Source organism: Oryx dammah, unplaced genomic scaffold (genome assembly GCF_014754425.2).
Source record: "Oryx dammah isolate SB20612 unplaced genomic scaffold, SCBI_Odam_1.1 HiC_scaffold_13, whole genome shotgun sequence".
Taxonomy (NCBI): Eukaryota; Metazoa; Chordata; class Mammalia; order Artiodactyla; family Bovidae; genus Oryx; species Oryx dammah.
In genome coordinates this window covers 10,118,800-10,134,610 of record NW_024070197.1, presented here as the reverse complement: position 1 = coordinate 10,134,610, position 15,811 = coordinate 10,118,800, and the positions used below count along the sequence as shown (strand labels likewise).

Below are 15,811 nucleotides of genomic sequence, written 5' to 3'. Positions count from 1 at the left end.
AGGGCCAGAAACATCCCTTTAGACCAAAAGAAAACAAAGTTTAATAATAGAATTACTTTAAGAATTCCAGGGAATTCCCTGGGTGTCCGCTGGTTAACTGCAGGGGGCATGGGTTCGATCTCTTGTCAAGGAACTAAAACTCCACATATGCCTCACAGCACAGCCAAAGGAAAAAAAAATGGAAAAATTCCAAAAGCAGAGCGCTGAGAAAAGGAGGCTCTGCTGCTGCTGCTAAGTCGCTTCAGTCGTGTCCGACTCTGTGCGACCCCAGAGACGGCAGCCCTCCAGGCTCCCCCATCCCTGGGATTCTCCAGGCAAGAACACTGGAGTGGATTGCCATTTCCTTCTCCAATGCAGGGAAGTAAAAAGTGAAGTCGCTCAGTCGTGTCCGACTCCTAGCGACCCCATGGACTGCTCTACCAGATGTTAAAAACTAACGTCACGCCTCAATAAATAAAACAGTGTGATCCCAGTGCATGGAAAACAGATGAAAGGAACTGCTTGGAAAGGTCAGAGATGGATAGAAATCCACTGGGGAATTTAATGCAGGTTGAGAATAGCATTACAAATTAGTGACTGAAAAATGGCTTCTTAACAAACAATGACGACACATAAAGAGGAGAAAAAGCAAGCTCATAAAAAGAAAACTTACAAAATATAGAATTTAAAAATGAAAGTATAAAATGTAAAAAGATCATGTGTCATTTTTTATTCAAATATGGAATCATATGAACTTGAGCAACTTGCTGTTCTTTATAAATCTGCTATGTAAAGGGGGCTTCCCTGGGGGCTCAGTGGTAAAAGAATCTGCTTGTCAGTCCAGGAGTGAAAGGAGATGTGGATTCTATCCCTGGGTTGGGAAGATCCCTTGGAGAAGGAAATGGCAACCTGCTCCAGTATTGTTGCCTGGAAAATCCCATGGACAGAGAAGCCGGGCGGGCTACAGTCCATGGGGTCGCCAAGAGTCGGGCACAACTGAGCGACTGAACGCACGTTTTCCACTGTGTGGAAGCAGCATTTTTCCAGTCCCTTTGGTACTTGCAGAAAATGCTATTGTATTCATCAACTGTGGCACATCCATACTCTTACTGAAGGTTTTAAGGGTGTTTGTTATTTTTTGCTTTTACAAATAATGCTGGGGAGAATATCCTTGTCATTTGCCATTTTTGGCTGTAGTGTGAAAAATCTTCATGCATGTGTATTAATACTTCTTTTTAGGGATATATTTTTAGAATTGAAATTTCTGGGTCGTGGAGTGTGCATTTAAAATCAATTGTGCTGCATAACTTGTAGGAAAAAAAAAAGTTCTGTCCCAGCCCAATCTCCCACAGTCTTGCCAAAGTTGGATATTACTATCTTTTAAATCTTTCTCTGATTTTTTTTTTTTTTTTTTCCTTTGCTGAATATTTGCTTTGCAGCTTGGAGGCTTTCCCTAGTTGCTGTCCATGGGCTTTAGAGCACATGGGCTCAGAGCAAGCATGCAAGTTGTTGCGGCTGCTTAGCTGCCCAGCAGCAGGAGAGATCCTAGTTTGTTGATCAGGGATCAAACCCACATTCTCTGTATTGGAAGGCAGATTCTTAATCACAGGACCACTAGGGGAGTCCCTCTTCAGTTTCTTTGGCAGGGATGGGGGGCAGGGCACGGAAATGGCATCTTTTTCAATTATATTTCTCTTTGAGTGAGATCTCTTTTAGTCTTTTTATCACTTCTCCTGAGCTTTGAAGTCAGTCTACTAAGCAAGATTCTCAGATTCTCAAACTCAATAGGCCAAGGTGAATTCAGTAATTCTTCATTTTGCTCCCCTTAAGCTATTTTTCTTTCTTATCTTTTCTCATCAGCTACCCCAAGCCCTCTGCGTCAACCCAACCCTGGGTTGTAATTCTTTTCTTTTCTTTATTTGCCACCTTCTGTCAGTTACAAAGTCCTGATGGTTATTTTTTTAATTCTAACATCGTACATGTGAAACATTCATAAAATGTATAGTTTAAAGAATAACAGAGCAGAAACCTCTATCCAGCTTAAGGCCAGATGTTTCTGGGGACCCCACGACCACTCTCAGGTTCGATGATTTGCTGGAATGACTCATAGGACTCAGCAAAGCCATTAGACTCATGTTTCTGTTTTATTACTGTGAAAAGATGGGGCTTTCCAGATGGTGCTGCTGCTGCTGCTAAGTCGCTTCAGTCATGTCCGACTCTGTGCGACCCCATAGATGGAAGCCCACCAGGCTCCCTGGTCCCTGGGATTCTCCAGGCAAGAATACTGGAGTGGGTTGGCATTTCCTTCTCCAATGCAGGAAAGTGAAAAGGGAAAGGGAAGTCGCTCAGTCGTGTCTGACTCTTAGGGACCCCATGGACCACAGCCTACCAGGCTCCTCCATCCATGGGATTTTCCAGGCAAGAGTACTGGAGTGGGGTGCCATTGCCTTCTCCGCCAGATGGTGCTAGTTAGTGGTAAAGGACCCTCCTGCCAGTGCAGGAGACACAGGAGATGCGGGTTTGATTCCTCGGCCAGTAAGATTCCCCTGGAGAAGGGCCTGGCAACCCACTCCGGTATTCTTCCCTGAAGAATCCCATGGAGAGAGGAGTCTGGCAGGCTATAGTCTATGGGGTCTCAAAGAATTGTGCATGGCAAGTGACCTTGTATGCATGCATGCACAGTGAAAAGATACAAATTAAAATCAGCAGAGGCAAAAGGGACACAGAGTAGAGTCCAGGAGAGACCAGGTGGAAGATTCTAGGGGTCTCTCCCAGTGGTGTCATATGAACAGCACTTAATTCTTCTGGCAACCACATGTGATAACACACAGTGCTAAGCATTGCCAAACAGAGAAGCTCCTGCAAGCCTCGGTGTCCAGGATTTTTACCGTGGGTCGGTCACGTAGGCATGTCTGGATGCTTGTGTGACTGACCTCAGCTACTCAGTCTCCCAGCACCACCAGAAGTCAAGCTGATGCAGTGCAGTCCAAGCCCCCAAGTAAACAAAGGCACTCTTGTTAGGTAGGACAAGCCAAGGGCTTTGAGGTTATGTGCCAGGAGCCAGTCATGGGTCAGTCCTCTCTTTGGAATACACGGGGTTTGAGCATCCCAAGACTGCTGAGTTCACCCTTTAACGCACAGCTGGGATGCTATCAGAAAGCCTCTCTCCCCTACTGCAGCTAATGGTGATTCTCAGTTTTGCTGGCATATTTCTATCTTTCTTTATCCTTTTACCATCTCTAGGTGGATCTGTAAACACAATCATTTTGTTCTACTTGGTTTGTGTTTTTTTTTTTTCGCCGTGCCACTTGGCATGTGAGATCTCCATTCCCCAACCAGGGATCAATATCCCCTGCATAGGAAGTGTGGAGTCTTAACCACTGTCCCTGGCTTGGTCTTTATTTCCCAGTTTTAGTGAAACACAGTTTATAGACCATAATAGTCACTCACTTGATAGCAGCATTATTCATTATACCCAAAAAGTAAAAACAACTAAAATGTCCATCAACTCCTGAAGGGATAAACAAAATACAGTGGTTCCTTAAAATGGCATATTATTCATTCATAAAAAGGAGCGAAATTCTGTAGCCAAAAGTGGGGGTCTGGCTGCTTACTGCTCAAAAGCTAAGAGGCAAAGTTTGTGGAAAGGAAAGTCAGCGTTATTTTGGATGATGGTAACTGGGCAGGGAGGGTGGACTTCTGTTCAAAGGCTGATCCCCACCACCACCCACTCCACCATGCCTTCGCAACCAGTGGGAAAGAGGTTTTATAGACCGAAGGAGGAGGCTACATGCAGAAATGTCACAGACAGCTCTGGCAGTCATCTTGAAATTGGTCATGTGGTGATATGATCAGCGTCATCCTGATTGTTTTAAATACAGTTAATCTTCAGTTCCAGGGTCAGTTTTTTCCCATTTCCTTGAGGCCAGTTCTCAGAATTGTAGCAGCTCATGTCCTGGCTACTGTCTGGTCATCATTTAGTTAATTTCTTCAACCCAGTGCAGATTTCAATATCTACAAGACAGTTCACAAGACATGGCTCAGAATATTATCTATTGCATAGCCCTTGAAGAGGAACTAAGGGTCCTTGACTCTGCTTACTAACTAAATTGTTATTTTTTCATCCTGTGGGACCGTTTTTCTTTGCTTCTGCATTTTCTCCCTTCTCTGATTAAATTAATTCTTTGATTAAAGTTTTTCCTGAAGACACGGTGGGGAAGAACCATGGGATCCTGCTCTGTTTTTCTTTGCTTCTGCATTTTCTCCCTTCTCTGATTAAATTAATTCTTTGCTTAAAGTTTTTCCTGAAGACATGGTGGGGAAGAACCATGGGATCCTGCTCTGTTTCAATACTGTACCTGCTAAAACATGTGCCAGCCTTGGAAACATTATGCTGAGTGAACGAAGCTGAACACATGCACCACTAATGATTCCATGCATATGAAATGTCCAGAACAGGCAAATCCAGAGAGACAAAAAGTAGATTAGGAGTTGCCTAGTGGGAGGAGGCTTCCCCTGTGGCTCAGATGGTAAAGAGCCTGCCTGCAATGCAGAAGACCCAGGTTCGATCCCTGGGTCAGGAGGATTCCCTGGAGGAGGGCACGTCTACCCACTCCAGTGTTCTTGCCTGGAGAATTCCATGGACAGAGGAGCCTGGTGGGCTGCAGTCCATGGGATCCCAAAGAGTCAGGTGCTACTGAGTGACTAACTTCACACACACACACACACACACACAGTGGGGGTAAGTTTGGGAGGAAATGGGCAGTGACTGCTAACGGGTATACGGTTTTCTTTGCGGTGATGACAACATTCTGATATTGACTGTGGTGCTGGATCGGCAACTCTGTGAATATCCTAAAAAGCAACCACTGATCTGCTTCTGTGACCGATCCAAACTTGGGTCTGCTTGCCCATGTGCAGTAAAGACATTCTGCTGACACTGGGTTGTGGTGAAGGAAAGCACAGCATTTACTGCAGGCGCCAAGCAAGGAGTCCAGGCAGCTGGTGCTTAAAAGACCCAAACGTCCCCGGGGCTTTTAGGGGAAGATTTTTAAAGATCGGACCAGAAGGGTGGTTGTGGGGTGTGTAATCAGCTCTTGGACATTCTTCTGATTGGTGGGTGGTAAGGTAATCAGAAGTCAACATCATCAGCTTTCTGGTTCCAACCAGTCTGTGGTCTGCAAACTTGTGGGCAGCATATAATTAACGTCTTTCACCTGGTGGGGGTTTCAGTATCTGCAAAACGGCTCAAAGGATGACTCAGAATATTATATACAGCCCTTGCGGAGGAACTAAAGGTCTTTGACTTAAATTATTTATTTTGTTTTTTGGCTATACTAGATATTTGTTGCTGTGCGTGGGCTTTCTCTAGTTGAGAGCAGGGGCTATTCATTGTGGTGGGCAGGCTTCTTGTTGCAGAGCACGGTCTCTGGAACTTCAGTAGTGGAAGCACGTGGGCTCAGTTGTTGTGGTGTACAGGACTAGTTGCCCCCTGGCATGTGGGATCCTCTCGGCCCAGGGATGGAACCTGTGTCCTCTGCATTGGCAGGTGGATTCTTAACTACTGGACCACCAGGGAAGTCCAACAATCGCTGACACTTAATGAGCACTTATTGTATGCCAGCCTTGTTCTAAGCACTTTACACAAGTTAACTTGGTTATTCCTCACACCAACCCCACAAAGTACTATTGTCTTTGTTCCCATTATATGGATGAAGAAACTGAGGCACGGAGAGTTTGAATGGCTTGCTCTAGGCCATGAAGTTAGTGATGGAGAGATAAGTCCACTCAGGTGGATTTGATCTCAGAGATGAGACTCTCAACCACCATGGCACCTGCCGCTGTGTCAACCCACTCCTGGGTGTGTTTCCCAGAGAAATTCTCCCACGGGTCCCTAAGGGGCTGTGCTTGACGATGACGATGAGGGAGATGACGATGAGGGAGAGGAGGATGAGTGATGGAGATGGAGAGGGTGAGGGTGAGGATGACGGTCTCGGGTGGTTGGTGGAGCTGGAAGCTGGGGGGTGGCCACCACTGGTGCAACAGAAAGAAAAAATAAGGTGGAGGTAAAAGGCAGTCTAGAAGTCAGCATTGGAAGCAGCCAACTAGATATGTGGTAACAGAGAGGGGAGGGAAAAAGAGACAGGGAGAAAGGGGTGGGGTGGAAAGAGAAGAAGAAGAATTTATTTTTTAAAGGAATTCCCTGGTGGTCCTGTGGTTAGGACTCTGGACTTTCAAAGCCAAGGGAGTGGGTCTAATCCCTGATTAGGCAACTATGATCCCACAAGCTGCACCACCAGAAGAAAAGAAAGAAGAGAGAGAGAGAAATACATACCTATATATATGTATATTCTTCTCCAGTCTACCCAATGAATATGCATGTACCCTTCTGGGGAATATGTCTATAAGCTAAATTGGTAATTTGGGTAGTTTGTCAAACATTGGGCTTCCCTGGTAGCTCAGACAGTAAAGAATCTTCCTGCAATGCAGGAGATCTGGGTTTGATCCCTGGGTTGAGAAGATCCCCTGGAGAAGGGAATGGCTACCCCAAGTATATTCTTGGTCTTTTTCATGCTTCCATTGAGATCATGAAAAGGCAGCATGGTGGGATACCCCTCCCCCTAATCTGACCTCATCCTCCCCCCAGCTCCCCCATAGGTCCAGCCCTCATTTCTCCCGCCCCCTTGGGGGAGGCCTAGTACTCTCTTCAGGGGCAGGAAGAAGCGGCTGAAACTGTTGGGGGAGGTACATCTTCACTGGGCAGGCACCATAGTAACCATCTGGTGAGTTATTTTATGACAGGCGGTCCTGGTAAGGAACACGGAACTAATAAACCACTGCCAACCAGAAGAGTTTGGGAGAGGTCAAAAGGAAACCCCATGTGTACTACCGCCTGGCAGAATCCTTCTTGCTGACATCCATCTTGGTTGAGCAATGCGCGCACCACCAGGAAGGACTCTATGAGTTGGAATGATCAGACAAAGAGAACCCAGAGACTAATCCCATCACCATAAAACCCTGAGACTGCAAGTCACATGGCAGAGCAGTTCTCACCCTTTCCAATAAAATCTCTTGTTTTGTCAACACAAATTGTCCGTGTGTTTCCTTGGACAATTCATTTCTCAGTGTCAGACAAGAGCCCACTCTCGAGCCCTGGAAGGGGTCCCCCTTCCTGCAACAAAATTTCTGGAGAAGGGCTGGGGGACAGGCAGAGGAGAAGACAGGACCCAAGCCCGTCCCTCCGGTTCTGGATTCACACCTGCACACCCCACCCATTCCTGGGTCTGTCTGTCCCATCTTCACCTTCCAGACAGTTGCTTAGCTAGCTGCCCCTAGCCTCGGCTCTTCTCTGGGACTGCACACAGGACCTGCAGGGTCTCAGCCCAGTGCTGCCCTCCTCTGGACGTAGGAGAGATGGGGACAGGGTGAAGAGGACCCAGGGGCAGGCAGAGGTGGGAACAGAGGCACAGAAGTGTCAGAAGGGAAACAGAAACAAAGGAAGACCCCTTCCCCAGGGCTGACTCTATCCCTTTCCCAGCAACATTCAGCCTGACATAAAGGATCCTGCAAGACCCAGCCGCCACCCACATCTGTAGTCCCAGATTCTGCCATAGCACAGACATCCACTTTTTATTCCAGGAACCCTGACCTCACATGTTTCCCCAGGTAACAGCACCCTTCGCACCTTCAAGCCTTAGTGTGTTCTTCACCCTCAACAAGGATGCTGTCCTCCAAGGGATTCCTATCTCTTCCTCAATCCTCTTAGTCTTAGCAAAAAATGTTTCCTCTGACCACCCTGTCCCATTCCCCTGTAAATTCTGGTACTTTCTAGGATTCATGCCCCTCCTACCCCATTGTCATGAAAATACTTATCACCCTGCACTGGGACTCTCTCTTTTCAAATGTCTGAGCTTCACCAGAGCAGAGATTGAGGCGCTTTGATTTTTCAACCCTGAGGGCACAGGCTGTGAATTTCTGAATCCAATTTCAAACCCCACTCCAACACCTCCTGTCTGTGTGATCCTGGGCAGGTCACTCTCCTTCTCTGATATTTAATTATTTCCTCTGGAAAGTGAGGTGAAAATTCCACCTGATGGGTTTGGAAGACACCAAAGATTCCCTTTCCCTCATGGTAATGAGCATTTGTTCCCTTCCATTTTTATCTTGAATCTTCAATATTCGCTGGAGTTTACACACTTTGAGGCACTAGAATTGTTGATCAGCAACTAGTTAATGGTGGTTAACATTTATCAGTGTATGTCACTTGCCAGGTCTGGTTTCTCGACAGTCTCAGTGAACTCTCTCAGTCACACTGGGCTGTAGGAACGAATAAAGAAACTTACATAACAGTGACAAGGGAAGTCACGACTCTAGGCACTGTAACACATAACCAATCCACAGCATATTCTCACTTGTAGTGGGTGGACACTGTTGTTGGCCTGCCCAAGTTCCCTCAGATTCCTCTTACCAGTTCTGTGCACCCAAGACTCAGCCTCTGAGTGTTTTATGCATTAATCTTGCCTTTTTATTTTCTGTATTTCTGGAGCTTTGACATCTGGGGCTTTGCTGATGGAGGGACTGCCCTCCCAGGGCTGGCCAATCCCTAGAGGTAAGAAAGGACTTACACCTAAGCATGCTGTTCACATGCAAACCAACCAACCCAGTGCCTGTACCTCAAACCACTTCTTGTATGGATCTCTATATTTCAGGCCACTATTCATTTGCCCCTCCAAGGCCAAGTTCCAGGTAACTGGGGACAACTCTTACACCCCAAAGCCTGCTGATGTTATTCAAACTAGACAATCCTGAGCTTACAGATCCGTGGCACATCTGTTATTTCCTAAGGAAACCACAATAAAGACTCTCGGGTCCAAGTTTCTCCTCTTCTTCTCTACCTCCTGACTGACCCTGGTGTTTCTCCATATAGCCCTGCATAGCTTGGCAATGCCCCCTGCCTTTGGGACCTATGAAAATAACATGTTTCTTCACTGACAATTGTCTCCTGATCTATTGGCCTCACCATACCTGAATAATAATAAAACCTATATTTTAAAACAGTTTGCTGCTAACAGCTTACCCTGCAACTTTGTTTCCAGGACTGCTGGTGTGCTCAAGGTGCCTGGGAGTTTATCTCATGCCCCCTTCTTGTGACCTGTGGCCCACGATTGCCTTAGAGGCATATAGTGGCAAGTCTCCAAAGATAGCTCCCAATGACCATGCCCCTGAAATTCACACATTTGTGTAGTATTATTTCATATTAAGCCTGGCCTGCCCCGACTTACATTAAGGAGTAGAATGTGGTGGAAGCGACACTGTGCCAGTTCCAAGTTTAGTCTTTAAAAAATTGGAAGTTTCTGTTTCCTTCCCTAAGGAATGCTCACTTTGGAGAGCTCTGAGCTACCAAGGAAGGGGTCCAGCTCCCTGTTGGAGAAAGAAACCACGTGGAGAGGGAGAGCAGTGAAGCTACAAGGAGACTGTGAGAAGTCCGGATATCCCACGGTCCAGTAGAGTCATGCCTCCTAGCCATCCCTACCAAGGGGGCAGACGCAGCTGAGTGCGCCATCTCAGATGTTATGGCCCAGCTGGGCCCTAAGATGACTGTGGCTTTAGTTGATGCTGTATGGCACCAAAGAACCATGTCACTGAGCCCAGTCAATCCATGGAATTGTGAACAATTACAGACTAGTTCCAGGTGGCGCTAGTGGTAAAGAACCCACCTGCCAATGCAGGAGACACAAGAGAAGCAGTTTCCATCCCTGGGTCAGGAAGATCCCCTGGAGAAGGAAATGGCAGCCCACTCTAGTATTCTTGCCTGGAAAACCCCTTGGCCAGAGGAACCTGGTGGGCCACAGGCCATGGAGTTGCAGAGTTGGACAAGACTGAAGAGGCTTAACACACATGGAATTGAGAACAATCTAAATCTTGGGGTGGTTTGTTAGTCAGCAATAATAAACCCAAGCAGGAATTTCCATTTGCCTCAGAGGCCCAGTTCCCTTTGCTTCAAGGTGGGAACAGTTCTACAACTTGATTTATCCTCCAGAGCTCCCCACGGGATCAGGCTGAGGTTGGGACTTCACCTGACATCATACCCTTGCTAGTCTTCTTCCCCATCCCTGTTCTGTTTCGTCTATTCCTTTATTGTTTTCTCCTGGGAGCATGTCTTTACTAAATCATGGACACAAGGATCTTGTCTCAGATTCTGCTTCTAAGAGAATCTGACCTCAGATTCATGATACATCTGATTTTTCTCATCTCCAGTCAGAAGCCAAGGGTCTGGCAGACTATTCTCTCTCCCCACTCATCCCTGTATCCCTGTTGCATCCAAAAAAGCAGAGACCACCTTCCAGGCTCCCCAGCAACAGGCAGCCATCTAGTCGGTGAGATGTGGGGGTGATAATGTGGAACAAAAACATCCATGAGGTCTCTGAAGGAAGCATCAAGCAGCTTGTTTGTCCCAGTCAGCAGCAAATGAAACCTCTTTGCTCCCAACAACACAAGCACAGAGGGGATCATATGGAGGTCAGGCAGAAGTTAGGAGGTTGGCATGTCCGAAACAGTGGAGGGGCCAGGTGTAGACGAGAGTTATGTCTGTGGTGGGAGAGGCTCTGCTAGTTGTTCCAACCGCCTCTGCACCCCGGGGGGGGGGGCGCCCCCCCCCCCACCCCACCCCCTCCCCTGCCAACACACAGAGCCTATCTCTGTGATCTCTCCATCCCCACCAGTTCACAGTCCCTGGAAACCCCAAAATCCATCACCATGGATCCTCCAGCAGGTCCCACAGCCTGGTGCCACTGGAATCAGATAAGTCAGCAGAGAAAATGCTGGCGGCTGGGGGGCCACAGCCCAGCGAGGGACCCCCACTCAGAGCCTCCAGCCAATCCAAGGAGTCCGTTGGGCCCCTGAGAGAGGGGGACGGGGAATTCGTGGGGGACGGAAGTGAGGAAGAGAAGACAGAAGAGAGGCCTTCAGAGTCCGGGGAGGGGGACAACATGTCGAAGGAGCCGGGGAAGTCCAAGGGGATGGCGGGCAGCGGGTCTGCAGGGGAAGAAATGCAGCGTGAGCTTAGGAAGGCAGAGGTGCGGACCCTAGCTCCCTATTTGTCCTTTCCAGGAGTCTAGGTCCCCAGACCACTCCTCCCTAAGACCCAGGAATCCAGAACCTTGGACCCCGTCCCCCTTTTCCTCAAATCTAGGAGTTCGGCTCTTACCCTCAGATTCCACCTGATCCTCCAGGATGTCATCAATGCCCCGGTTCGGAAGCAGCTGCGGACAGGGAGCAGCAGCGTGAACCTGGGACTCCAGCCTGATCCTGTCTGAGACCCTAGGCCCGCTCTCTCTCACCTGCGCTCTGCGGATCGCTTCCTGCAGCTCCTCCTCCAGGGTCAGGGATGTTGAGGCCGGTGCTGAGGAAGGGACTGGCACTGGAGCTGGAGTTGGAGCCTGAGCCGTCGTCGCAACCGGAACCGGAGCCGAAGCCGAAGCAGTCACCAGGGTTTCCGAGGCACGTGGAGGAGGCGGCGAACGAGATGTTGGACTGAGCTTGAACTGGAACCGCAAAGGGTAGTTTCTATAAGCCGCGCCCACTAGGGGATCAACCCCACACACTCGCCACCTGTGGTTCCACCCCCTGGCCTGCGCCCCGCCCCTCACCCATTGACCCACCCATCTTCCACGCCCCTTCTTTCATTGGCTTCCCTTCTCCTAAGATCCTCCCCCTTGGCTCTTAACCACGCCCCCACACTTTATTGGCTGTTCTTTTCTGGGCTTGCCGTCCCATCACGCTTTGACTTCTCTTCACTGGTCCACGCACGCAGCCCCGCCCTTACCGAGCACGCACTCCGGGCGGCTCCCAAAGTCTTGGGCCTGAAGCGAGGCCAGGGGGCGCCCGCTGCACTGTCCTCGCGCCGAGCCTTCGGCCGTTCGCGGGGCGGGGCGCCGCCGCGCATGCGCTCCAGAAGCATTGACTTGGTCCCCGACACTGGGAGGCCACGCAGCCGCAGTTGCTGCCGGAGCTCTGAGACCTAGGGTGGGAGGCGGGGAGAGGACGTGCTAGGCGGGCTCCGGACGCAGCTGGCGGTTTACTGGGGCTGAACATTTGGAACCAGAGAGAGGACAAACTGGGGACCCGGATCTCCAACGGCTGTAGGGTTAGACTTCTGAACCTCAGAACTGCCCAAACTCACCGTCAGCTCCTCCAGTTTGAGGGTCTGAAGTTCCAACTTATGTGGCAGGGTCGAGGGGCTGGGGACTCCTGGTGAGGAGGGAGTGAGAGGTGTGGGCTTCATCCTGGCGATAGTTTTGAGGGGGAAACAGAGATTAGAAGGAGCAGAGAGAGAAAAGGCATTCTGGAGTCCTCAAAGACATGGATTCATGAAGATGCGGGAAAGTGAGAGACCCGAGTTATGGGTCTCTGAGCGGGAAAGCATGGGAGGCTATTTCCCATGCATGGGAGAAGAGGAACTGAGGGGAGAGGGTCAGACTCTTGGGTAGAAGGTCAGGATTCCCGAGAACTGAAGGAAGAGGGGGCTGAGGACCTGAACTCTTGGGTCCTGGGGGAGGAGAAAGCTGGGGGCCTGAACTTCCCGGAGAACAAGAATGGGGGTCATACCTAGGAGGTGGCGGCTGTGAGGTTGTCCCTTCCCACAGAGGCGGTCCAGGGGGATCCAAGGGCGACCCTTCAACCTGGGAGTCTGCCCTGCACCCTTGTCTTGGCTCTGGGGGTATGTATTGGTGGTATGTCAAGTTCCCCTTGGGCTTGGGCTCCCTCCAGTGTTGGGAGGTCTTGGGAGACTCCTGAAAGAGCAGGTATGATGTCATATGCTTCTGCTCCGTTCCTGCTCTCCTGTCCCAGAGCCCCATCCAAAGTATGGGGTCAGCTTGTTACCATCACAGAGAAGCACAATGGACAGCAGCAAGGAGGACCAAGGCTAGACTCTCAGGGGGACTTCCTTTCACTCTGATAGAGACTCACCTTCTTCAGGGACCTCCAAGGGCAGGCTTTCGGCTCAGGAAGAAGGACTTCAGGGTTGAAGAGGAAAGGGGCTGGGCCCAATGCGGAGGCAGGGGCCAGAGCCAGAGCCGGATCTGGAGCTGAGATCCATGGATCAGGATCCAAGACTGGAGAGGCGGTGAAGGACCCTGAGAGGGCTGCAGGCAGCAAGCCAGGCAGGGAGAAACAAGGCTGTGTGGGAAGGAGGGCCCTGGAGGCCCCAGCCCCCAACTGCAGAAGGACATGTGAGGAGTGAAAACCAAGTGGTGGGAGCTAAGTGCCAGGATTCCTGGATCGAAGGGCAGAAGCACAAGGGATCCAGACTTTTACATTCTCAAGAAAGGCAAGAATCTCATCCTCAGCCATCAAGGGGTGTGGTAAGAGGATCCCAGATTTCTGAGGTTTTGCTGAGAGAAGGGTGGAGCCAGCACTCTGGGTTCTTGGGGAGAGAGAGAAGCTGAAAGTCACATCCTGAGATTTGCATGTGTGCCAAGTGTGGAGTCTGGGATGCCTGTATTCTCCCAAGAAACAGGATCTGGATTCATGCATTTCACTGGAGTGGGAAAAGCCCAAGGGCAGGAAGAGAAGCTCCTAGCCAGTGGAGCAGCTGGGGATCTGTACCCGTGGGTCCTGGGGAAGGACAGGAGGGGACCACAGTGAATCCTGGGGCGTAGAGACTGGGCTCAGGAACCAAAGCAAGATATGTGGCAGCTGCCCCCCCAGGGTGCCCTAAGGGAAGTGGGGCCACCATTCCCTCCCTTGCAGGGCCCACACTTACTTGGGTCCTGATACCGCCTGTGGATCCGAAGTTGAAGGACTGTGGAAGGAGTGGGAGGAGAGAGGCGGGAAGGGAGTGTCCAAGAGCCTGGCCTGGCAGGCGAGTGTGAGCTGCAGTTGTTGGCGGGACATATGTGTCCAGCCCCCATACACACCCCATGCAGGCGGGTGGGCAGGCAGCCTGCTCCCTTCCCGGGCCTCCTGCCTGCTCCCTGCCAGCACGGCAGCGAAGGCCAGGGCTGTTCTAGGGCGGGGAGCCAGCCAGCATGCAGGCAGGAGGCAGCCTGCCCCCTAACCTGCCCCCTTCGCAAGCCTGCACCAACCCTATCCTCTGCCCAACTGCCATCTTAGTATCTGTGCTTCGTTGCCTCCTTTTATCTGCGCATCCCGCTTTGCACATGCCCACTCCCTACTTCTCAGCCTCCCTTCAGTCACCCCTTTTGCACACCAACCTCTAAACACGTATTTACCTGGGTTCCAGTCTTGCACTTACACCACTTTTATACACTAGTGCCCTTTGCTACTCTTCACCCTTGCCTCACCATACTGGCACACACCCCGCCACATTAACACACTTGGTTGTCCACTAGGGATTTCACCCCCAGTTTTGGAACCAGGATCTCTCTTTGCACGTTTCTTTGTGCACATGTACTCTTGCACACTCCTTGCTCTCTGGTTCCTGGTGTCTTTGTATCCACCCAATCACAGAAGCAGATTCCTCTGCACCCTCAAACATGCTCTGTTTACCCCGGACTTGGCCTGCAGGTGTACACCCACTTGCACACTTTCCACCTGAGCTGGGACCGAAATGCCACCTTTGACACTTTCAAGGCTAGAGAGTTCACTATCCCCTCGCCCGCGGTTCCACTCTGAAGTCCCCACTGTGGACACTTGTCTGCTTTGAGCACTTGTCACTTTAAGCCCCTGTTCCTCTGCAGTCCTAGGTCCTCTGCACACCCACCCCTGGCCGCCCACTCCCAACTCTTCACGTGAGCATTGCATCAGCTATTTGCACACTCACTGTCGACCATAACTCCACCCCTTTGCTGGGGCCTCCCTTCTACACAAATAATGTTTTGCATGGAAAACACATGCCTCTTGGGGATCACCTCCGCACATCGCCCCGCGGTGCATACTCCCAGGTTGAGAATATATGCCCAGGACCAGGAGGCTCCCTTCCCAACGTGCACAAAAAGAAATCTCTCACCAGATCGGAACTTGGACCGAATGATTTGGGAGCGCTGGGAGGAAGCCGCCAGGGTCATTGCCAAGGCTGGGATGGGGACCTGGACTGGGTTGGGGGGCGGGGGAGGCAGGGTCAGAGTGGAGGTCAGGAGGCGTCCCCTGTGTGTGAACGCAGGGAAAGGGCCTGAGGGATCTAGAGAAGGAAGCGGCCTCGGGCCACAGCTTCTGGGTCCTGGGGGTGGAGGGGACTGGGGGCCCAGACTCCTGAGTGTGAAAGAGGACACGCCGAGGGCCCAAATTCCTGGAGCCTGGGGAAAGAAGCACCTGAGGCCTGGGACTCCTGGGTCCTAAGAAGGAGGGCCCTGGTGGCCTGGACTCCGGGTCTATGAAAGGAGATGGAGAGAAAAGGGGAAGAAGGGCAGGAACTCTAAGGGGCCTAGAATCCAATAGCCTTGATCAAGGGGAAGCGAGGATCCGACAGGTTCCTAGGGAGTGGAAGGGTCTCTGACACTTGCATTTGAGAAGGGTGCGGAGGCGTGGGTGGGCGTCAGCCATCACGGTTTGTGGGGAAGGGACTGGGATCACAGAGGTGACAGAAGAGTTAAGACCGGTTCCCCTCCCAGCCCCTATCCCAGGGGCCTCTCACCAGGTGGACTCGGCGCAGCGGTGCTCTGGTGTGGGTCGAGTCCGGTGGTCAAGGCTGGAGGCCGCAGGCTCCGCCCTACCAGTCTGGGACCGCCTCGGACCCCACCCTTTTGGGGGCGTGTCGGGAGCGGTGCAGGCGGGGGGTTAGGGGCGGGGTAGACAGGAGCCCTTCCTGGCATCCTGAGAAGGGGAGGGAGCATGGGCTGGGAGGGGCTGGGGCGGGGCGGACCTCGGGGTT

General features: G+C 50.9%; 1 protein-coding gene across 4 annotated transcripts; it reads right to left on the bottom strand.

Annotated features, from left to right (window-relative positions):
• Positions 1-10,399: 10,399 nt before the first annotated feature.
• On the bottom strand, positions 10,400-15,671 carry MAMSTR (MEF2 activating motif and SAP domain containing transcriptional regulator). 4 transcript variants are annotated; one of them, XM_040252358.1, is made up of 10 exons: positions 15,575-15,670; positions 14,951-15,034; positions 13,745-13,783; positions 12,949-13,124; positions 12,586-12,770; positions 12,161-12,263; positions 11,804-11,998; positions 11,319-11,522; positions 11,186-11,240; positions 10,651-11,013 (listed from the first exon to the last, which is right to left on the bottom strand). In XM_040252358.1, the coding sequence occupies exons 2-10, from the start codon at positions 15,006-15,008 to the stop codon at positions 10,730-10,732; spliced, it is 1,299 nt and encodes a 432-aa protein (XP_040108292.1). In that variant the 5' UTR covers positions 15,009-15,034; positions 15,575-15,670; the 3' UTR covers positions 10,651-10,729. The 4 variants fall into 4 exon arrangements, with proteins under 4 accessions (XP_040108290.1, XP_040108289.1, XP_040108292.1 ...); XM_040252356.1 differs by having other exon boundaries at positions 10,400-11,013; positions 11,186-11,522; positions 15,575-15,671; XM_040252357.1 differs by lacking the exon at positions 15,575-15,670 and having other exon boundaries at positions 13,745-15,033.
• Between the last annotated feature and the right edge of the window lie 140 nt (positions 15,672-15,811).